The 23,506-nt window shown below is 43.5% G+C and overlaps 1 protein-coding gene across 34 annotated transcripts in view; it reads right to left on the bottom strand.

Annotated features, from left to right (window-relative positions):
* Positions 1–23,506, bottom strand: part of SORBS1 (sorbin and SH3 domain containing 1) — a 171,193-nt gene that overhangs the window by 72,003 nt on the left and 75,684 nt on the right. For 9 of the 34 annotated variants that reach the window (XM_071811851.1, XM_071811861.1, XM_071811862.1 and 6 more), the window contains exon 1: positions 6,631–6,771. The exons of 1 other annotated variant lie outside the window; for it this stretch is intronic. In XM_071811851.1, the coding sequence (XP_071667952.1) occupies positions 6,631–6,662 (32 nt within the window). In that variant the 5' untranslated portion in view covers positions 6,663–6,771. Of the gene's footprint in view, positions 1–6,630; positions 6,772–15,058; positions 15,169–23,506 lie in introns of those variants that run through there. 24 more of the 34 variants (XM_065842978.2, XM_065842980.2, XM_065842986.2 and 21 more) reach the window with 10 other exon arrangements.

Here is a 23,506-nt window from a genome sequence, read left to right as displayed (position 1 = left end):
GTGAGAGGAAAGAGGATACACTAGCTCACATGCCCAGGTAAAGGCAGGGTCCACTGCTGCGGCAATCCCAGTATCCAAGCAGTGAAACCGGTGACCCCATGCTTTACATTTTTTAAACTGTCTCATCTTTGTTTAGAAACAGTGACATTACAATTTCCATAAAACTCTGCTTTCAGTGATGTCTTTTTGATTCAAGAGTCTCAACATTGGCTTATAGTGTGAAGCGCTGTCCTGCATTGCATTCAGAAAAACCTTAAGAAAATAATTCATAACAAAAAAAAGCACATTTATTTGCCCTTAAAAGAACAAATTAGTTTTCATGGAAAGTGATTTGAGGTTAAAAATAAACTGATAATTAAAGAAGTTTGCTAATATTAACTAGAGGAGGTGTACAAACTCATTAGAACTAGATCTAGAAAAATTACTTTTCTACGTATCTCCACACTTACAAGCAATTATGGAATTCAATTAAAATAACAAGAATTCAGCGTTCACCTGCTGTGAAACTAATCTGCACTATTCGAGCACTCAAATGAACATATACTTAATGCAGGTTCCCATGCACAGAATGGATTCAGCGTGCTTGGGGTGAACATAACCAGTCCTGAGCCCCTGGGTTGGTGTAACTCCAGAAACTCCATTTAAAAGCTGATTTTGATCAGCTGAGAATCTGTATACAGATTTGCTGCATGCAGGTAGAAATAACAATGATTTAGACTGAGGAAAGTATGGTGCACATTTCGAGCTGAGAACATGCTTCAGTGCCCTTTTGCATCAGGGCTAGAGAATTATTCTACCTGTCTCCATATACTTAACCTAAACCACATACTGAAGTCCTACTAGGCCTACCTTAGCTCTAAGGCTGTTCTTGAGACCAGATACATGGTCCAGCCAGACAGCACACCTGGCTCCACAGCCCCAGTATGGCAAAGCGTTGCCCTCTATAACACTGAGAAGGTAAATGCTGTTAAGCGGTGTGCTGTGAGTGTTTGGATGGAACATCCTTAGACAGAGCAGTCCCAGACAGGTTGGCTACACAGGTTGTCCATGGGCTGTGGGAGCAGGTGGATCTGGAAACATTTGCTGCTCCCAGTTCCTCTTGAGAACTTCCATTAGCTACAGCCCAGATGTTTCCGCAGTCAGACACTCAAGTATGCACAGCAGTACTTCAGAAGGAAGCCTTTCAGATGCAACCAAAAATGAGATCCTTGTGTCACTATTAAAAACAGAGAAACCAGTACTGCCAGACCAGGCAAAACAAATTACTAATAATAAAAAATGAATAGATAGATAGATAGATAGATAGATAGATAGATAGATGGATAAAATCCTCCAGAACTCCAAAGTGTCTTCTTCCAGCTCCCTGCTCTAATCAGCTAACCACTGTCTCCTTGCCAAATTGGAATTCGTGCCTTTCCTAAAATGTGACAGACATAGCAACAAGGGCTTCAAAGCTGCAGACATTCAAAACACAATGAAAGGTAATGAATTCCTCAGGGTACAAGCCAACAGCTGTAACCCTGAACATGCCGATGTCCGTATGTAACATCCACCAACTCCATGCCAGTTTGTTCATACCTCTAGTTGGACGTTTAATGCTTCCTTCCTCCCTTTCACCCCCAGTACATTTCTTCCAAGGCTGCAGTTCCTTCCCTACTTGGTGTGGAAAAGAGAGCAGTGCATTCAGAAGCCTATTTAGGAGGAATGCAGATAAGTGGCAACTACTTCTGCACAGCACATCTCTGGATTATCTCACATACTCTAAACATTTGAGTACTCCCCCTACAACGGCAGGGGTAACAAACAGCTCATTAATAGTTCTGAGCAAGGACACATGCTCTTAAATCACTGGTATCTCAGCTAAGAGTTGCAGGCGGTGGTTATTTTTGGTAGTCTAATGTGCGCGGGGGGGAAAAGTAATTTCCTTTCATTTCTTTTCTTGATAGTATTGATAGCTCTGATGACTCGCATAGGATTTTAAAACAATTGCTAGACACAAGATGAGCATTGAAAACTTATAGGGCACATTCCTTATATTCTTGAGATTTGGCCTCCTGCTTTATCTTCTCAGTTCTGAGTTTTTTTTCACATTTTCAAAGTTTTCTTTCCATACATGAGAGCTTTAAGTGTTTTGTGGCTGTGCTTAAATGAAAAAAAAATCAAATTCTTATTTATGTTAGTATCATCTAGGAGTTGAGGTTTTTAGAAAAATAATAAGCTTTCAGACCTAAGGGATGATCTGCAATCACAAAACTTTTCACCTGCTCAGGTCCCACACATCACATACAACACTCATTCATCCAGCCCCTGGCTCAGAACCTCTCACATTGTCCCTTTGTCCCTGACCCAGGCACTCTGCTCAACCAGCTGTGCCAGCAACAGCAAGGCCCAAATCCAGGCAGCGGGCAAAGAGCTGCGCTGCAGCCAGCACCACCTACCAGGGGGTTCCTCTGCCTAAATAACTTGCTGGAAAGCACATCTCCTCTGTATATCTCATTTTGTATCACATAATATGTGGCAAGAAGAAATAACCAGAATACAGAAGGCAGCTCCAGGTTAACCCAGGCAATCAGCTCTCTCTCCAAGTATCATGATTCTCTTATCCTGAAATACTGAGAGAAATACGTTGCCCGTCATTTTTATTTTAAGGATTAAAGAACATCCTGTCATTCTTTCAGAAGACATTATGCTCCTAAGAATTGATGTCATGAAAAGAGTATGAATAATCAAGCAGTGCACATAGAAGAATCATACCAATTCTGTACAAGACAACAGCCTCCCCACGCTCTCCAGCAAATGTTAAGACAGCAGAGAGGGAGCAGTGAAAGCTCACTAAATGAAACGAATGGCAGCACAGAACATGAGCTTGGCTACAGTGTTCTTACAAATAATTGAAGTTACAGCTGTTAGAATAAATAAACATAGCACATTTCATATGCAGTATCACCGGGTTTTGTTCTTTTTATTTTTTTTTAATATGGTGCATGTTTGTTTCCCTTCAAATGGGTAAAATTAAGTTACCTGGCATACATGCCAGTTTTTTTCAATTTAAGAGGAATTTGCCGTTTCTAATAACAAAGTCAAATAAGAAATGTAAACTAGGAGATGTGGCTTTAAGAACTCAGAGATGCTTTTGAACTAAGTCATCTTACAGTCATCAACTTCAGAGTAAACAAAGTTTAGCTGCAACCTGAGTTAATTCAGTTCAAGGTCACCACTTGTGGAGCAGGGGGCAGAAAAGGATCTCCTGGGTCACCAGGCCTACTCCCATGCTATTGCAGGCAACTGTGTCATACAATCCTCTGCAAGAACATTTCGTGTTCCAGCTTCAAACTGGTAAGGTTTCCTGCCTCCACTGGTCTCCTGGAAGCCTACTCCAGAGCTCATTCCTCTTATGGCTTGAATGCTGACTTGCAACCTAAATTTAATTCATGAACAGCTACAGCTAAATTGTTTTGCAGGAACACAATTTTTCTGTTTAAGCAGCTCTCCCTCCTTGGGCTCGCTCCATCTACCCAGCTTTAGAAAGCGATTGCACCTCTGGGTCTCCATTTTGCAAGCCCATAAACAACCATTTCCAAAGCAATTGGTCTGCATGCTGCCACCCACCTCACTGAAATCTGGAAAACAGCAGCAGACTTTAAAAGGCTGGCAGTCCAAAGTCTAAGCTCTGCTTAATGTCACAGAAGCAGAGAGCAAAGCCTACAGCTGACAAGCAAGGTTTAAAAGGTAAATCAGCTTTTTTTGGTCCATTCTAATTCTGGCCTGCCTACTGAACACAATTCTATGGTCAGTGCTAGTTCAGATAGTGATTTCATGTCCACAGAGACCTCCCTGCAAAGAAATAGACTGGAATAATTTCACATCAGCCACTGAACAACTTACACCTGCAGGGTTGCAGGGATGAAAGGTGGCTCCTGCTTGAACCATCAACCTGCTGCTCTGCTATAAACACAGGGCTTGGAAAACAGCCGTCCAGAGGGTTGTTTGGCACAGAGCAGACAGGGGAGTAACTTGACATGCAGTGCATCACCGTTCCCTCTGGACAAGAGAACTGCTCTTATCAGTAGCCTTACAGTCAAAAACATTTCACCTCCTGACAACAGATTCAAAATACACTGTAACTGGGCTTCGACTTCCTTCCAAGGCTGTCAAGACTGACCTCTGGTTTTTGTGTTTGAAGGTTGAGATCATGGTGACAGTAGCTGTGGCCTATGCATCATTTGTGTCTGTTAAAGAAACAAATGCATTTGTGCCACACTCATACACCCAAGCAGCTCATGGCAACATTTTAAAACTTCAAAAAGAAAAGTAAAAATGTATAGGGTATATTTAAATATACCTTATATTCATCTTAGTAAGAGACACAAGGCACAGCATTTGAGAGCAGGAGAAGCTAAGATTTCTGCTCAGATTTATCTGTGATACGTATGCTAACACCTCATAGATGGAAGTACTTTCCAAACAAGCTGATGTACATCCTGCACAAGGGAGCTCTCTGGTCACAGCTCTCAGGCCACCAGCTCCTGAGGGAAAGCTGTAAATGATTTAACAGCATACCACAACCTGGGACAGTTCAGGACACTTAACTGAGACTCAAACAGGAATGTGGGCAGGGAGCATATAACTACTGAATTTGGGATTTATTTACAGTTAAGGTTCAATTAATGACACCAGGTTTACCTTTTTGCAAAAGAGAAATCTTTCAGACAATCTGCAATAACCACACCTAGCCAAGAGGATGCTGGTTTTATACGGTAGCTGGAAGAAACAGAAGATTCATCGAGTTCAAGCTGTTGTGAGACTACTTGTAAGAGCTGTACAGCTGAGGCGCACTGCGTGCTGCACTCAACTCTCTGTACACCTCTGATAGGGGTCACTTGTGCCTCTGCAAAACAATTGCTGCAAATAAACAGACCCAAATTCCAGAAGCCCTAATTATGTTTAACAATGGATCCATTCAGCTGACTGCAGAACTGAGGGACACAAACACTACATTGCATTTACTATAGTGAATGGCATTCTATAAATACGATCAATTAGATCATCTAAACAACATCCAGCAGCTTCTCTTGCATGATTTTGTATAACAAAGACTACAAAGGCTGTCTTCACCTCTGTCACACACTCTCAGTGAAGGAGTAAATAAGAGGAAGTTGCATTATGTAGAAATACTAATTAGAGATTGACTAGTGTCACAAAGTTCAAATCCAGATTACAAACATTTCACAATAATGAGGGTATAGAGAATATTCTGATGTACCTCTGACATATAAACCAGATACTTTAATGCTACAGACCACCCTGTACCGTTCCAGACACATCCCACGATTCCCAGTTGTGTAAAGTAAAGCAATTGCACAGGCATTAATGAGTGCTCATTGTGGCAACCACATCAAACATTAATTTTTAATTATGACCTCTGGTAGGACTAGCTGTTTTAAAGCTCTGCACAAGCACTCGCTAAGCAACAGCTAACACTTTTCAAGGTATGTAGATGATATTCCTATATTTTATGCAGAGATGGAAGATTTGGGCCCTATTCTATGCAAAATATGAAATCAGCTGAGCTGGCACAGTGTGACAAGGTGCACTTATAAAAAGCAACCTGTAAAACTGATATTTTCAGAAAAAGCAAAACCAGTTTGAGAATTGGTTTCATTTACACACAACTGCAATGACCTCCAAGGAACCACATAAAGCTAAGTCTAAACAATGCATATGGGGAGCCAGGCAGACCATACTTCCAGCACACCTTTGATAAGCCCAGGGATGCAAGTTGAAGTTAGACAGCATCATTCCCCTCAGCCTTTGCCAACCTAGGGGTATTGCTGCAATAGAAGAATTGCCAGGGAACTGATTCATCTACCTGAATATCAGGCACAAAAAGGTCCCACCAAAACTCAGAGGTTTGGTCACTGTCACGTATCCAAGGCCGCACAGCAAACCCGAGACTGGCAGGGAATTCAGGCTGGACTGCTGGCTTGCTAGCCTTGTCAGACTGTGCTGCCTCTAAAGTCACCTACACACTGCAATGAAGAACACAGTGACTGCTCCTGTAGTCAGTACTAAAAACACTCTGAGAAAAACAAACTGCTGGTTTAAGCAACAGCCTGACATCCAACGTGTCTCCAGAAACAGCAGACAGTTAGATTCCAGAAGCCAGTTCTCATCTTCACTTTGCTCTGACTCCTCCAGCCTCAGGTGACCAAATTCACATATTGCTGAGTATTCCACATCCATTCTCATCACTTTCATTTTAGCAACTGCCTCAGAATCCGCATTCAGGAATTGCTTGCAATCCCTCCTTCCCATAAAAATAGTCAGGAGAAAGATCCAGTCACTAGGGTAAGGAGGCAAGGACCTGCCCACTTCCCTTAATGAGAGCACAAACCCATGTAATCACTACCTTGATATCTCCTCTCCTTTCAAGCAGCAACTGGAAATACCTATCCAAATGAAAGAAGCAATTTGAAAATCAGCATGTACTGCCCCAACAGACCTACCCACTCACTGCACATTAGCATATCACAGTGCCATGTAAAGTCCTGGCAGTTCAAGCCCCCAGCAGCTGTAGGAGGGGGGCTAGCTTTGACTAATTGTGACTAAAAAATATACCAGTGCCCTTACCTTGATTGAAGCTTTTCAGTTAATGGTGCCATTTCCTTAGTCCCTTGATTTCACTCCATAAGAGGTACGAAAGAGTTAAGGAAACCTTTCAGTGTGTTGCCCAGTCACTTGGCTGTCGAGGTGTAACAAATTAGTGGAGGCATCTCTCTCTCTCTCTCTGGCACCCTTAAATACTTTGCCCCTCCTACTGCTGTGCTTTAATTAGCCAGTTGGTTCTTAGTCACCTCATCCTGTCACTAGGCTTGCTCACCATCAGCCACCCCCACCCAGCCTGCCTGTCACTCCCCTGCCACTGTCATCAGGAAAGACACTGACTCTTCCTGCAGCTCTGGAGCTGAGGAAAGACAGAAACTTTGAGGGTGACACTCCATGGTAGCACGGGTATGGGATGCACTTCAGAAGGGAAGTGACAGGCAGACCCTGAAGAAATATTGAAGTACAGGGGAAGTACTTAAAAAAACACTTTGGGTTACTTTTATTATTTTTAAAAAACTTTTTAAAGCAAGGCAACATTTGCTTGTCAAGGAAGGAGTATTTTCATTAGCACTGGACATGGCAGATCCTATTTCAATGGGCAGGAGTTGAAGTAGCAGCTAAAGCTTCTGCACTTGGCAGCTGAGATTTGTATCACAAATATCTGACATGACACAAAGGGAAACTAACTGCTTGAATGGCTACTACATATTAAATGCCCACTCCACTGGGCATCATAACGGGCATCAAAGAAACTTTTAGGCCACAAGCTGTAGCAGAGTGTTGCTAAAGTGGAGTGTCCCCATCACAGTGCAGCCTGGCTCCCCTTTGGACAGCCTAAGACTCACACTGGGGTGGAGGTGGTGTCAGCTTTTAGAATATCAAGGGTATACCCATGCACCCCTAGGCCTGGGCAGCCTGTTGGTACAGAAGGTGAATAGCAGCACAGGATCACACTTCCTTCCACGGCTAATGTCAACAGAACAAATGACTGGGACCAAGTCTTCCTGAAATCAGACCTTGGACGTTGGTTCATGCAAGACCAAATAGTAGTTTAATAGTGGTAATAATTTGAAGGAGACCCTCAAGTCTCTTGGTACTGTCCTTTGTCACCAGACCACAGCAACCAGTGCACCAACCACTGCTGGCTTTCGTGACTGACACTTCAGAGTGTCTCTGTCTGCAGCCCATCTCCGGATTTTGATTCCTGAAATATGCATGTACAGGCATTTAACTGCTGCCAAACTCACATATTGAAAAAATATACTGAAAATTATTGCAAAGCAATCATCTCAGCATTCAAACAAGACTTAGAAAGCAACACAGATGGCAAGAGTTGCTGATTGCAGAAGGGCATAGAGCAAAGGTTATTGTGTGGGTCAGTGCTCACTCTAATTTCAGATTCTTTCAGTAAAATGTTAGTGAAGGACACAGAACAAAGGTTTCCAAATACCTACACACATAAACCCATACTGATACACTGTGAAATGCTGACTGAGGTTCTGTCAACAACACCACCTGTCCTTTTTCCCCCCCCCCAATACACCTCCCAACTTACCTCCCAAATGAAGCATTTAATTGTTAGCCAATATGGGCACAATTTTGCCCTGGTATATTGGCTAAAGTGGTTGGAAAATGCTGCTCTATCTTACTTCATTTAAGATCAATCCCATACATCAGTGTGAACATGCCACTGGTAGTTCTAATAAGAGTAAACAAAGGGCCCCTGAGCGCACATTTGCTACAAGTCCAGAAAGACTGATGCTGGGAACTTGTAACATGGAGTTTTGGTTTCATTTACCCCAGCAGATAGCAGAGGCTTTTTGCAGATTTAGGTCTAGATCTAGGTTTATACTGCAGTCTCTTTTAAAAGTCAGGTGTATTTGGTCTGGGTGGAAAAAGAAGAGGGTTATTTCAGACATATGAACAGCCCGAATAAAGGATAATAGAAAATTGTATGTTTTGAATACTGTCCTCTCTAAAAAAAAAAAAAAAAAAAAAAAAAAATCCCCACGTTTTTCTCAAAAACAAACCAGGAAAGCTGACAAAAAAGCCCACAACATTGTCCAAAGTAAGCTGTGCAGTCATCATCAGCTCCTGTTACTTGAAACATACTTGTTTTAAAATACTGAGAGAATAGAAACCATGCTGTAAAAATAACAGCTAGTGAACGAGAGAATGGCACCTAGGGACAGGCAAAATAGGGAAGGATCCAGGAGCTGGATCAAGCTGGACAAGCCTACCATCATTATGTCTGTTGTGTTACCAAAGTAGTAAACAATTCCCTTCACTGGAGGGAGTGGGTTGTTCATGTTATAAGTTACCCTGGGAAGCTTTCTGGACAATCCATAGTGGTTTTGTGTTTTGATAAATGTCACACAGTCATACTAGGTATTTTATGCCACCCTATTATGCTATGGGGCTAGGCGTTACAACCACCAGAAGAGGTCAAAGACGTGTTGTGACATGCAGTTTAGAAAATAAGATACTTCTGAAAGATCCAGGAGATGTTAAACAAAAGTGATTGAGCTTACTTTGTTCTGCAGGTGAAGAAGGAAGGCAAGCAAACTTATATCATGCTCGTGCTTTTAGTTCAGTACCCTCTGAGTTCTGTGGTTTGAATTGCAAAAGAAAACTCAGCCAAAATAACACGCTGCTGCTGGAGTTCCACCCAGTATCGTGAATGAGAACAAACTCATTCACCCAGCATCCTCACCCTGCTGGGCTGGAGCTTCTGCTTTGTTACAAAACAGCTACCCAGGTTCTGGTTAGGATACTTTTACAGCACCCTCCCTGCTATCAGAGATGAGCCCTAGCTTGCCCCAAAGCTCCCAACACCCAGATCCCCTTGGATGCCTCAGACCTGAGCCTGAACTCTGCAGCTCAGTCCTCCCCAGCTACGGGGACCAGTGTCACCACCAAACAAAATCTGGCTTCCAGCAGCCCCTACAATCTGCCAGGCAGCTTAATGCAACAGGACAGGAACTCAGTAAGCAATTACAGTTCAATCTGCATGGCATGAAGGGGTTCAGACTGTCACCAGAGACTGAGCAAAACTCCTTGTCAAGATGCATACAGGCCTTTTAAGAGATCCAGACAGGAACTTAACCTGCCAGTAGGAGCAAGTCTGCAGGGCAGAAGTAGTAAGAGGCCATTGTGACAATAATGTGTGTATTAATCCAGTGAAAGCACATAACCTGCTAAGCTCACACAGAGAACAGCGCAGGCTGCCAGACAAACTGCTAGAAAATTTTCCTAAATGGCTGAGAAAAGCAAATGCATAATGTGTCATCCTTGCTGAAGACTGAAGAACTGTCCTGGTGTCTCTTCTGGCTGTTGGAGATAAGGGATATGCTGTAGGCTGGTGATTCCACATTTAAAACAGAAAAAAATACTGCCTGGTAGGACTACAGTTCAGCAGGATCTGGGATCTCCAGCATCTTAAGGGAGACTTCTGTGAGAGGCATGGCTCCTGCTGTTGCCTTCTTGACGGGAGAACTCAGCAGGAGCTGGGAAGTGCTGCCTCACACCAACACAAGCTGGGAGTGATCTGCTGTTCAGCAGCCACCTGAGCAGCAGCTTCTTCCAGTTCCCACTGATCTGCTGGCCTATTTAAACCCAAGCGTAAAAGAAAGCATAACCTTGCCTGTCTACCTTGAATAGTTGCTGACCCTGGTCCAAGCAATTTTGTACAATGCAGGACCTGCTAAATACAACACTGCAGGGGAAAAACTTAGGGCTCAGTTATGCTTACCCAAGTCCTAAGGAAATTAATGGCAGTTACAGCACATGGTCAACAAAACACACATCCTCACCTGCATATAAGCATCTCCAGCCCTTTGCACCCTGTACTGCCACTTAACACTCCAGCAAAATGGAAACAAAACTTCCATGCTGTGATTTATAGTATACATACCAAACTGGGGGTGGGGCATAAGGATTATGCTCACTGATTATTGGATTGTGTCTGCCAGGAGAATGCAGGCTCTGTTCCTATACTACACAAGAACATCAATGACACTTCATATAATAAGTTTAGTTTAGGTCAGAGTCATTCTTGCTGATCCAACCAGCACCTCATTCAATGAAAGGCACCGCTGGCTGTGAAGGTAACAGAATGCAGCCCAATCAGTACTAAAAACTTCTGTAATGGCACTAGCTGTTTATCAGTACTCTTAAACTTCGTGCTGTAGAGTTTAAATTAACCTTAAGGTAAGGTCAGGACCAAATCATCTCTATGACATGCAAGAACGCTGATTTTTGTAAAACTCTCTCATTTTTCTTCAGGCTTAAAATACTCGGATATTTAGCATAATCTCTGGGCCAGTAACCAAGTTTACTGCTTTTTCCAATGACAGTGAATTGGTAGGTTGTCAAGAGTAAAAAAAGGAGATGTAGGAGTGCAGTAAAGGGAACCAGCAGAAGCAACAAAGAAAATTCAGATTGTGAGCCTCTCTCCATCTCAGTATTTTCCTGCAGTGCTTTTCCCTGCACCCTAATTGCTAAAGACAACTGAATATCAAATTTGGCTACCCACAGCTGATGCTCTGTTCTCCAGAAACAGAACTACAGAGACATAAAAAGCAACAAGTCTTCCAGCAGACAAGCCTGGGCATTCATGGAAATTAAGCTCCAGCAGTTCTACCCAATATGCTGTGTATGTCATTAGTAAGTAGAGATAGAGCCCAAAATACCAGGATAAGGAGAAATGTGTATTTCCTCTAACTTGGCCAGCTGGCTGGAATCATTAGCCAGTTACATTTGTAACTATGAAAGCTAATAAGAGAGTAATCATATCTCACATTTCACAGCTGAAAGTCATTGCCTTTGAGAGTTAATGAGGGTTTAAATTCCCTGTTCTCCTTGATTCCTCTCCCTCAAACTGTGGCTGCCACAGAGTTTTGAAGGCCTCACTGACTTTAAATCTGTCCTCTAAGGGCACCACTGGGGTATAGGTGCATTAAGAGGAAATGTCCTTGTACCTCTTCAAGGAAACAAATACAAAAGCTGATCTTCCCCCATCCCTTCCCACCGCACCAACATTTCTTGTCAGAACAAAGAAACAGCAACTGGATGACTAAGTAATGATAATGATTGCTGCTCAGTGCACTGCTGGGCTCTGATTAGATTCTTCTTGGCTTTTTAACCAGATTAAAAAAAAAAAAAACCAAACCAAATTGGCCATTTAGGACTGGCCTATTAGCATCAGTACAGGGCTCAATCAAGACGCTCTTGGGTCATTGTCTCTATCCAGAAAGTCCAGACCCTTCACTGTGGTGACTTGGAATGAAGTAAACAAAGACATTGCCTATCAGGCCATGAGCTGCTCCCACGACCCTTTGAGTCAAAAGTTCCTTAGCCTGAAAAACACAACTTAACAGACCTTGGGGAACCATCCACCTCTGGAGGCTCGGGGGTGTTGAAGTTTTCACATCCTATTGTAACTGCCATGTACTGAACAGGCAGGAGCTATGAATCTATGAGCAGATTGGGAAGACATTAAGGAAAACATTTGAAACACACTGTCCCTTCCAGCATCTCTGCCTCATCGAGTCTCCATCTGTTCCCGAAAGTTCAACGGAAAAAATGAAAACTCCATCTTCCTGCTCTCTATAAGCTCAGTCTCACTGTTACTGCTCTGGTTTCTGGCACAATGTTGCACCATTCAAACTGCTTTTACAGTCTAAGATGGGCAGAGCCAGCGTGGAGCTGGTGTGACCAGCTGGCTGGAACAAAAACGACATTCTGGGCAACGCCTTCCTCTAGGAGACACCCTGCTCTGTCCCCAGGGAAAGCAGAAAAAGGAGGGCACGTTGCATGTTACAGCAGCCTGCCTGAATAACCTTCAGCATTCACTTGAAGCAATGAACTTGGGAACCGAATAAGGCAGCAGCTATCAACCAGCGCGCCCTGGGAAATCTGGCCATCAGGGAGAACAGTAACTCTTAAGCAACGTTACAATAGCTCTCTGCATGGCAGTTTTTCTCCTCTGTGGGAGAAACAATTAGAGAGCCTTGGTAGCATTATCCACACTTTGCCTCCTCCATTTATGACAGCAAAAGATTTACTCAAGATTTCCCCACTGTGTTTTCATAAACCTACTTTGTTTCCTGGTGCTAGATAATCTTTCTCCCCTCTCTGTGCCTTTGGTCCAGCTTGTCAGGCCCAGAACTGTTTTGTCTCCACTAAGTGCCAGATGCCCGGACCAATGGTCTGAAGTGAATAGCTGATCTGCAGCATGCATTGCAGGTCACATTAAAACTATCACAATGCCTTAATCAAAGCTTAAAAAGCAACAAATGCAAAATAACATGGTGTACAAGCGCTACCCTCCATTCCCATGAGCCTCCAAGCTAAAGGAAAAGAGCCATCAGATTATAGAAAAAAAATATTTTCTCTCATATAAAAGGGTAATTTAAAGGGAGCTCCACCTAACCTGGAATGGGGGCTAAAGAGTAAGCCATTCTTCTCCAAACTCTCAGATGGGCTATCCAGGCCCTGGTACTCAATGCTATGCACCTCCTGAAGCACAGATGTGCCATGCCTTGATGTCACCTGACAGCCAGTAGGATTGAGCAGGGGATAAGGGAAGAAGGAAGGGAGATGTCATCACTTGCTTGACGACATAGGTCAGACACAGCACAAGCATGAAGCACTGCAACTCGCAAGCATGTCTCTGAGTATCAAGGCTTCTTGGAGATGCTCTTTTTCCAAATCAATGACTGACTGTGTCTTTCTGGCTGGAGGAGAACCAAATACTGCATTCCCTTCCCTCTAAAGCAGTCAAACAAGGGAATTAAACTTGTCTCCCTTTTGCAGCCAAAGCACAGCACCATATTCAGGTCTGGTGTAAAACAGGCCATCTCTAAAAGAGACCAAGTAATTATGACAGTTCAACAGATCGGTCCATGTGATTTTGTTTATAAGGTGGCAGGAGAAGAATGACATAAAACTTGGCTTGATATACCCCAAAAGCTTCTCCAGCTTCTTCTCCAACAGCTTGGACTTTCATTCCTCAGAGGTTTAGCTCATGAAAGACACAGCACAGTCAGGCTGGCAAGAGCCTCTGCATGTTCAGTGTGCAAGAGACTGATGCAGCCTTACTGGAAGGGCTCTGTATCACCTAAGGAGAGAGATACAAGCAACCCTCGAGAATCACGATGTCAGTATGGATGTTCCTCCAGCATGGAGACAAATATCAGGTATGGTATTATATGGGAAAGGAAGCGAGATGACCATACCAAGCTGAAATATGAGACCATCAGAGCACCCATGGAAAGGGAGAGACAGGAGACATGGCTCCCCTGATGCTTTCGGTCTTTCTAGAAACAAAGAAAGAAGTGACCCAAAGGAGCTGTATTTACCATGTCTTGGATGAAGATTCAGTCTTTGGTAACTGCTACTTTGACCTTTGCCTTCTCAATCACAAACAGGCTCTGTATCAGAGCCATCCTCAGCAGAAAAAATGGTCTCAAGAGCTTTACATGTGAGCCTCAGCCTCCATCCTCAGACTTCGGCTTCAATGCAGAGTCCTCAGAGGCTGACGCGCTTTTGCCTCAGGCAAGTAAGAATATCAAACCTTATCTCAGAACTGTCAAGTCTCTTTCAACCCAGAACTTAATCTTAGACCAAATGGTGCCACATCATCTCCTTTAAAGAAAACAAATCAGCTTCACCAGTATTTGTAGCTGTCCTGTCTGCAGCTAACCTAAATGTAGCTCAGTAGCCCCTTGGCAATCTGACTTTATCTTATGTCATCAACTCCATAACTCACCCAAACCTTGATCTCAGTCCAACAGCTCCTGCCTGCTCTAAGCCTACTACACCAAGTCAAATCACACATCCCAACACCCACTCGAACCTACCCCAATGCCCTCTTACAGATGAGTGAGTGAATCCAGTTTACTATTGCCATGCAGGCAAGCACCAATGCTAAACCTGGACTAGTAGCCTATTCAGGGCCAACAGCTAAACTTTGGTCCTTATCCTAAAACCTAACCCTCACTCCAATTCCAAAATCCCACTACCTCCCTATGTTTCTGACCTACATTGAGGCACAAAATATTTACTGGGACCAGTACCAAAATAAACAGAAAAGGATGTCACAACTGTAGATAATAAACAAAGAACACATCTGATGGTGGCAAAGGTGAATTTAATCCTTGCTGGGACTACCATGATTTATCTAACACATCCATGATTCACAACAAAAATAGCACTTGGAGCTTGATGCTCTTTCAAGAACTGGAGCTTTTGACTGGCTCACCTACCAAAAAAACCCATATAATGCAGTGGTGTTTTCACCAACATGTCACCTTCTGCTGCACAACCCAAGCAGGCTGCTACTAGGAAGAAAAACTCCTTCACTGCAAGTGATAAAGGCAATTTTGGTGCCCCAAGTCAGGATGAGGTCTCCCAGTGATGTGCCCCTTCCCCTTCCCTTCAGGGTACTCACACCAGTCAGCTGGCTGAACGTTTCCGGCCCAGCTGAGAAGGACAGGATCCTCTGACAGCAACTTCCACTAGTCTTCTCTTCACATGCAACAACTATGTAACAACACATACCTACAAAAGTCAAAGAAGAAGAAAATGCTATTAGTGCCATTAGTCCTGCTTTTCAACACAGTTACTGAGAGTGCTGCATCAAAGCAATCAGCCATTCCCAGAAAAAATGTTACCTTTAGATGAAGCAAGTCCCTCTGCTTTACCATGCAGGAAGCACAGTTAGTATAAACAGGAGTCTGACAAGATCCACATCCCAGCATCCCGTGTGTGAGAACCCATAACTACAGTTGTCTCCAGGGAAGGCTGAAACCACATCCGTTTTCCTGCCTTTCTGCTAGATATTCCCCTCCAAGCAGTAAGGACAGCTGAATAGCAGAAATACTCACGCCTCCCTACAACCTACAGTCTCTTGACTAATGTAAATCACTGCTGATTTCAGCTTAATTTAGCATACCGGTTTGCAAAATGCAGAAATAGAGAAGTGAATACGTATCTTACGCAGCTATCCCTGATGCATAAACAGGTTTGGCTGATACAGAGCATGGGCTGGGAGCGAAGGGTAAGGACAGCCACAACATGTATTAATAACTCCCCGCTGCAAGGAATAAAAGCCCTCAGAAGAACGGGCAGGTAGCAGACACATACGAAGAAACATATATCAGGTTGTCTTTGGATCAATTCCTTGGTTATGGTACACAGCCATGCAAACAGCCACAGAGGTAGAATTCACAGAGGACATTTTAATTTTTTTTTGCATGCACTGACAGTTACTAAGTGTGATTATTTAACTCCAATCCAATATTAAGTCTAAATTATCGGATTTGACATTGACTTGATTGATCGTTGTGCAGCTTTATTGTTTCACTCAATAACATTAACAGCAGCCTGGCTTTAGCAAGATGTCTTTGCAGTTTGATTTATAAGGTAAGTATTGACACCACTCAACTTTAATCGTGTCATTTATCAGGCTGAACTAGATAGCCAGTCACCCTACGGTGCTTCTGTACTGAGTGAAGAGAGAGGTTCTCCCAGAGGGCAATGCAGCCTCTCTCTACACTGCCTTCTTCACACTTCTCTGTATTCAACAACTTTAAAAAAAATCTTGAATGGACCAACTAGCAAAGTTACACGGCTATGCTGGTTGACTGAACGAATTCTCTTGTGAATTTATTCAGGCTCTGAGGGCAGTGGGGTCACATTTATTTCATCAAGCAATGCAAGACCAGAACCTTCAAGGACCTGGTACAACCAGCCTGTCAGCCAACAAACCTCACCAGGTAGATGTCCTCATGACAGTACAGGTAGGGCACAAATATGACATGGAGAAAACAGAAGGTGATGCTCAGAGGTAAAAACTCTTGTAGAGTATCAGGGACCTTTCCTGGGAGCCATCTCAGAACATGCTCACAGAGCTCCCATAATATGATGTTTCTACAAGCCTCCAGACTTCTTTCAAGACCAGCTAATATCTCAAAACAATGAGCCCAGAAGAACCAGACTACTTTTTCAATAAAACACAGGAAAACACAAGTTGAAACTAATTAGAGCTTTCTATCTAGGACAGTCCAATAGCTTCTCCATCTCCAACAAGCAGACAGGGATCACTGAAAGGACAGATTTGAAAGGCTTATTGCTAGTACAGGGAAGAAAATTTCCTATTAAGTTGTCCAGAACATGCATCACGAGAGAGTTAATATTCCAGCAGCAAGGTCAAGCCCTGGTTTTGCTGCAACACAAGAAGCTGCCCTGCTGGCATTAACTACAGCATGTTTGCTTTCCCAACCTGCCTGTCCTTGTGAGTTGGCAAAAGGCTGAAGCTGGCCAGAGTCCCAGCTACCAAAAGCCGCCCAACGCAGAGAGCTTGTTACTCATCACAAGGACTAAGAGCTAGGTTGAGAGGGGGAGGAGAGAGTAAATGGCACAAAAAACGGCTCACAGAAGCTCCTCTGGTACTGAGAGTTGCTGTGGCAAAGGCTCTAACCTGGCAAATGGCCTTGGAGAGCAGCACGATGCAGGAATATAGATGCAGGGTATGGCTGGTCTGTGCTTCAATCTGGAAGACACAGCTAAACATTCAAACTTTCCCTGTGGAAACATGCTCTGTATCAGCTCCTGGAGGACCATAAGCAGCTATTTTGGTGAAAAATCAATGCAGGATTCAGTTTGGACAAACTTGATGTCTGCTGCTGTTAGTGACAAAACTTCCTTTCCTATCAATGGCAGCAAAATTAGAGCAGCTGACAGTGTCAGAGATGAAGAACATGGCCAAAAACTTTTCAACATTTTTTAATTTTAATTTTGTTAGTCTTCAGCTGTATTCCAGCGTTATCTGCTGTTAAGAGTTTGATTTCCACTGTAACAGAAAAGTCTGCTGAAAGACTTTCCACTGAATAATGCAAAAGGTACTTGGATTCTTCCTACACAAGCAGCCAACACACCAGGTCCCTGACAGTGACTGAACTGCTCAGTAAGCTGCAAAAAGCAGCAAAGCAGCATAAAACCCACTCAAAAACTTTCCCACCCGGAAACTTAGAGTGAACGCAGCAATGTAACAGCTGAATGCTGAAATCAAGCAAACCGAGGAGATTAACAAAAAAACCACCACAAAACCAAAATAACTCACCACATTGCTAGTAGAGAGGTTTCCTGCATATTTTGTTTGGTTGGCTGGTTTTGTTTGTTTTAAGCAGGGGTTTCCCCAACTCTAAACACACCTTGAGCTTCCAGTGCTTCGTTCCGCAGTCACAGAGATCACTGGGGCATAGGCAAAACTGCAGTCTGTGCAGTTCTGATGCATCAAGCTACAGCCTTAGCCTGTCCTGATACCCAAACCTGCCATAAGGGGCTTTTCAGAGTGACGTGGGAAGGAAATAGCAGGAACAAGATGTGGATGGCCCAAAAGTACCAAGGTCTACATTTTTACTTGTGTCTCTGGAGGCTGCTACATTCACGCTGAATGGCTGACAATACAATGATAGTGCAGCTCCTTCTCTCTTTCTCAGATCAACAGCCAGTAACCTGGTTCTTCTTAAAAGGGCTGGACACAGGCCACGTTCAAACCACAACCCCACAGAGAAAGGAACACTGCCAGAAACAAAAAGCAGAGGTGAGAAACAGGAGAAAACTCCTTATTGCAGATAGTGGCCAGGCATAATCCATCAAGAGAAGTTTATGTGTACACTTGTACGCTCTGGTAATGGCACCTAGTCACAACTAACCCACTGCAGACACAGACATCAGCTCAGCATGCTGCTATTCCTGCATTAGTTTTCCACACTTCACAGCTTAATCTCACACAGAACCAAGCAGACAGCACAGCCTCCAGTACCCCCATAGGCAGCAATGGAAAACACTGTCCAAGTGATCTCACACCACAGCATAACAGGAGGGCAGCAGACACACACACAGCCATGAGCTCAAGAACTAGAGGTGCTAAGCAAAAGAAACATTGGAGTTTCACACTGTTTCCAAGGTAAAAAGAGAAAGAGGCTGACCCTGCTTGACTTCATCACGTTGTTTGTACAGCACCATATGCTTTGGGCACTGAGCTGCAAAATCAAAGCAAGTACAATGGCAATGAAAACATCATCAAACACATCAGTGTTGGGCCACCTTTGCAATGGAAAAGCATAAAAACCCCACAATACTCTGACCTTAAGGCCATTTAGAAAACAACAACTTTAAGCAGCTCTGTTAGACTAGCAGGTTAAAAATATTATTATTTTGCCATTGTCCATATAAGAAGAGGCAACCCCTTTTCCAAGGAGGTTAAACGGACCAGACAGATGAAAGGGAAACAGATGCATGGATGAGAAGGGATTTAACCTGATCACACAACACCAGGATCAGTGCAAGGAACAAACTGTAGCTCCCACTTTCCTAGCACAATGCTCTTTTCACTGGTCTATACTGCTTCCAAGGCTGAAAATTGACCCCTATCTTTTTGAAGGTGTTTCCATTGAAAACTGCTTGTCACCATCCAGCCTCCTCAAGGTTACCACTCCCCACAGTGCTGGTAGCAGGACTGTCCATGTGAGCGCTCCATAATCAGCAGAAGGCAGAATCCACCAAGTTAAACTGAACAACCGGGGAAGATAAATTAAGCTCACCTGTTTTCGCAATGCTGATCAGACAGTGTTCACATGCACTCTTCAGCTGGCAAAGCTGTGAGTGAAGTCAATCATTGCTGCTTGTTGCTGTACTGATACCAATGTGGAAGGGAGGATAAGGGTCACTATCTTCAACCTGAGCAACTCTTTGCTAAGTTGATGCTTGTCCTCGGTCTCAGATATGGTTACATTCTTCTACTCTGGAAGTCATAAGACTTGTGGTTCAGATAAGAAGAGCTATCAATGGATCTTTCAAAAATTTCTTATCTGAGCCACTCCATCCTGTGAGTTCTGGCTTTTAAAGTATCAAACACAACATAAATCCCACCCTCAGCTAGTGCAGCAAAGATTACACTGATAATCAACCTGTTATTGATAAGCCATCTCTAATGTTATTGGCTTTTGGACAGTTTATTAGATTTTACCAAAGAAAGAGTTTGTATGTGATCTATATGGACTGCTTAGGGACAGACGGCCAGAGTTCAGTCTGTGTCTGCGGACTGGAATGACTCACTGAACATTGCTTCGGGCCAACAGGAAGAGTGAAGACAACAGTGATGCTGTTATTAATCCACATGCTGGGCCAAATCCTGCAAAAGCATGTGATTCCTAGTGAAGTCAACAGAAGACAGACAAGTACATTCTAGGGTAGCTCTTGTTCTCTAGAAACTGGTTTAGATTTTCTCCAATATTAAAAAGAATTCTTAACGGACAGACCTTCCTTCTTAGAAAGCTTATGTAAACCAGTGGCTTTCCTCACCCACCGCTCAACAAACACGACTCATATAGTATGTGATCTCCAAATGCAAATTCCTCACAAGGACTACTTGGGTTCAACTCTGTTGAGAAAATACTGTCAGCACATATCAGATTAGCTCAAGATGCCTTCTCAGAAGAAGCAACTCCTGGCTGCTGCTGAAATTCCTCTTTTGGGTTTGTTCAGCCCATGCCCAAAAGTCTGCTTTTATCAGCCCAAATGAGTCACCAAATCCATTTCATGTCTTCTCCAATGCAGGGCAGGCAGCACACAGCTGCACGGCATAGGCGGCACACCTGCCTGGTAGCAGTGCCAGCGCAGCGCAGAGCACCCTCTTGGCTCAGGTGTGGCTTTATGGCTGGACACACCAGCCCACAGCCTACCAGCAGTCATTTACAGAGAGAAACCACTCAGAAGCAGTGAATATAGACCACTTCAGATTACAGTAGTGCAGTCTTCCCCCACTCCCGCCCCCAGAAAAAACAAACAAACAAAAACAACAAACAAAACAAACACAATCCACAAACAAAACAAACCCACACACACAAAAAAACCCCAAAGAAACAACAACAAAAAACCACAACATCAAAATATAAACATGCAGGAAGCTGAAGAGAATGGCCAGTGGTAGCTCTCAGTCTAACACAGAATTCAAGAATGCATCTGCACACAAAGGGAGAAGAGAAGGGGATTTCTATGGAGGAGTTATCCCACATTCTCAATTCTTCTTCATCTCCATCTCAAAGTTGAGGAGAGGAATAAACAGATAACAAACATACACTGCAAAATAAAGGAACATAGTACGTCTTCACGATAATCACAGAGAACCAAGCTTGTAGATGAACACTGATCCACTCTCAGATTTCGTCATTAAGATAAAATTTCAGCAATGTGCAGTTGCTTACCCCTACTACCCATTGGTTACCTCTTCAAAGGTAAAAAGGAAGGTGTCACCAAGATGTAGGGGATGAGCAGAAAGAACAACACTACAGCGACCAGAGCTTAGGGCATATTGTCACTTTGTTGCCATTTTCCATTAGCCCATATTGTCAGCTCTGCAGAGGTGAGACAAGACTTAGCCCAGAGTAATACCATCCAGATAGAGAGGTTACTCTCAACTGACCCCAACCTAAGTGAGATTATAGTCAACCCCTCCCCCTTTCCACCTCTTTCGTCACCTCTATGTTTAACCACAGATTAACTCATTTCCTCTTTCCAGAAGAGATTAAAGTGCACTGAGTGCTGTCATCTCAAGAGGGCCTCAATGCATCCTCATGTACATCACCACTCAGTACATGTATTAAAGGATGTCAAGGAGGAGAATGAGTCACACGCTTCATACTCACAAAACTAAACACTTGCTTCTCAGTAAGTAAAACTGGCAGGCAGCCTAGGCCCCAAAATAGTAAGAGATACCTCCAATTCTAACCTTCCCCCATCTGTTACAGAAATCTTAAAGATATAAGAAGTACCACTATTTACCAATGTGTTTGAATGAAATGTGGGTCAGTGACCAAGGCAAAGGGTCAAACACATAGTGACTTGGTCTCCGGGCAGTGTGTTGATTACACTTCTCTAGGAGGAAACAATAGCCCCTCATTCCAGGGAGAGAGGGAAAATAATGCAATAATGCGCTGAGGTCACCCTCACCATGTTCGGTTCTGAGAAGCTGAGAACTATCTAACTGCCTAGAAAAAAAAAAGACCCACAGCAGGGAAGGGGGAGAGAAAGCAAAGGCAGCGAATGATCTCCCCACCCTGTGCAATATCACTCACGGAAGGCTTTGCACCAAGGATGAAAATGCTGCTATCGTAGAGAGGTGCTCCATGCAGGGAGGGGGCGGCAGCCGCAGTTCGGGGCTGCAGGGATCCCCGCTCCCTGCGCTCTGACCCTGGCCACAGCCAGTGCCCACTACTCCTGTGGAAAGCAGGGGCCTTTTCCTCTCACATCCTCCCTCTGCTTCTCAAGAACACTGTGCAAGGAAGACAGTATTTTATTTCTGCCTGACCTCTATGCAAATCACTTGGAGCCCTAAGGTGTAAGATCTTTATCACAGCTTGAGGCAAACATTAAGTGGCTGTAAATAAAGCTGGGACTTTAAATCTGGCCACATGAGTTAACTCCACAGTGAATATAACTTTTCACAGCTAACAACTATGGTAATGAATTTTACCTCAACGAACACAGAAAGGGTGAAGCATGCAAAATTCAGAACAGGAGTAAGTTTCTTGCCTTAGGTTTTATATCAATAATCCTTTAAAGTACAAGCACTTATTTTCCTTATCTCTCTAATTCAAAAATCTCTCTTGTTCTAGTACTTCAAGAGAAGAGGCCCCCTTTATTTTCAGTGGCTGCAATATCAGGCCTCAGTATATCTGCCAAGAACAATAGAAAATCAATGCGGACAGCGAGTGGGGAAACACACAGAAGAGCCACTGGCACTTGCTCCAGCAGAACAGCTGAAATAAGTTGTCAGTCCCCCTTACTGTATCCTCCAGCTGCACTGCCTGGCAAAGGGGGCTATTAAAGGAAGCTTATGACACATCTCAAAAGCAATCACTGTGTGTCCATTACTCAAGAAACTCCGGAACGACAAACAGATGGATTTGAGAAAAGGAACGGTGGAATGACATAAAACAGGTTCAGCTGTGGATCGCAGGAGCAATGGGGCATGTCAGGCAGATGTACCGTTGCCAGAGCAGAATCTGTCTGATCTAATGCAGAAGCTGCATTGCCTGTGAATGAAATCACAACGTGCTGGACAAAGACAGACACAACTGTTATGATTTGGTGCTGCCATGCATGTACCGAAAGAGAGACAACCATACACCAAAATACAGAGAACAAAAGGTAAAGTGCCTGAATTCTCCCATGAAAAAGATCTACTCTGCAGAGGTCAATAACCACAAAGGTGGTGGTGTTTCTCTTCCCTCTCTAGCATTACCAGAGGGTTATAAATAGGTTGCAACGATTTGCAAACATCTTCCATTTTTTTAAGGGCAGCCTTTGGGCTGAAGGTGTCCCGAAATCTTTTTTTCCAGCAGTATGAGGTCACTGTATAAAATTTACAGCAAACTTAGGACACATCTAAAAATCAATAGCAGGCTTCCAGTGATTTAAGAAACTGTGAAATGCTGAACAGATGGAAATGAGGAAAGGAACGGTGCACTGCATGGGGTCACTATCAGCTCATAGAAAAGCTGACACGGGCGTAACTGTCCATGAGCTGTGTAACTGATGTGAAATGTCCCTCTGCTTTCTCTGTACATTAGCTCCATGTTGGAATGAAACTGCGAGGGCCTCATGTAAGCAAGTTGCATTTCTTGCTTCTATCCCTGTCTGTACATGCGCTTACACCACCCACCCCACCCCCTCCCCCGTTTGCATATTTGCCTATTTTATTTTTCCACCAAGACTTCATAAATGGAGTTCTTTTTCTCTTTGTTGCTCTTTTAACTCAGAAATTAGACCCTGAAAAACATGATCCGTTCTTGGCAGAACAAAGGGCAAATGCTAAGGCTCTCAATCAGGA

The sequence above is a fragment of the Patagioenas fasciata genome, chromosome 8 (assembly GCF_037038585.1).
Source record: "Patagioenas fasciata isolate bPatFas1 chromosome 8, bPatFas1.hap1, whole genome shotgun sequence".
Classification (NCBI taxonomy): domain Eukaryota; kingdom Metazoa; phylum Chordata; class Aves; order Columbiformes; family Columbidae; genus Patagioenas; species Patagioenas fasciata.
This window is presented reverse-complemented; position numbering and strand designations above follow the sequence as displayed.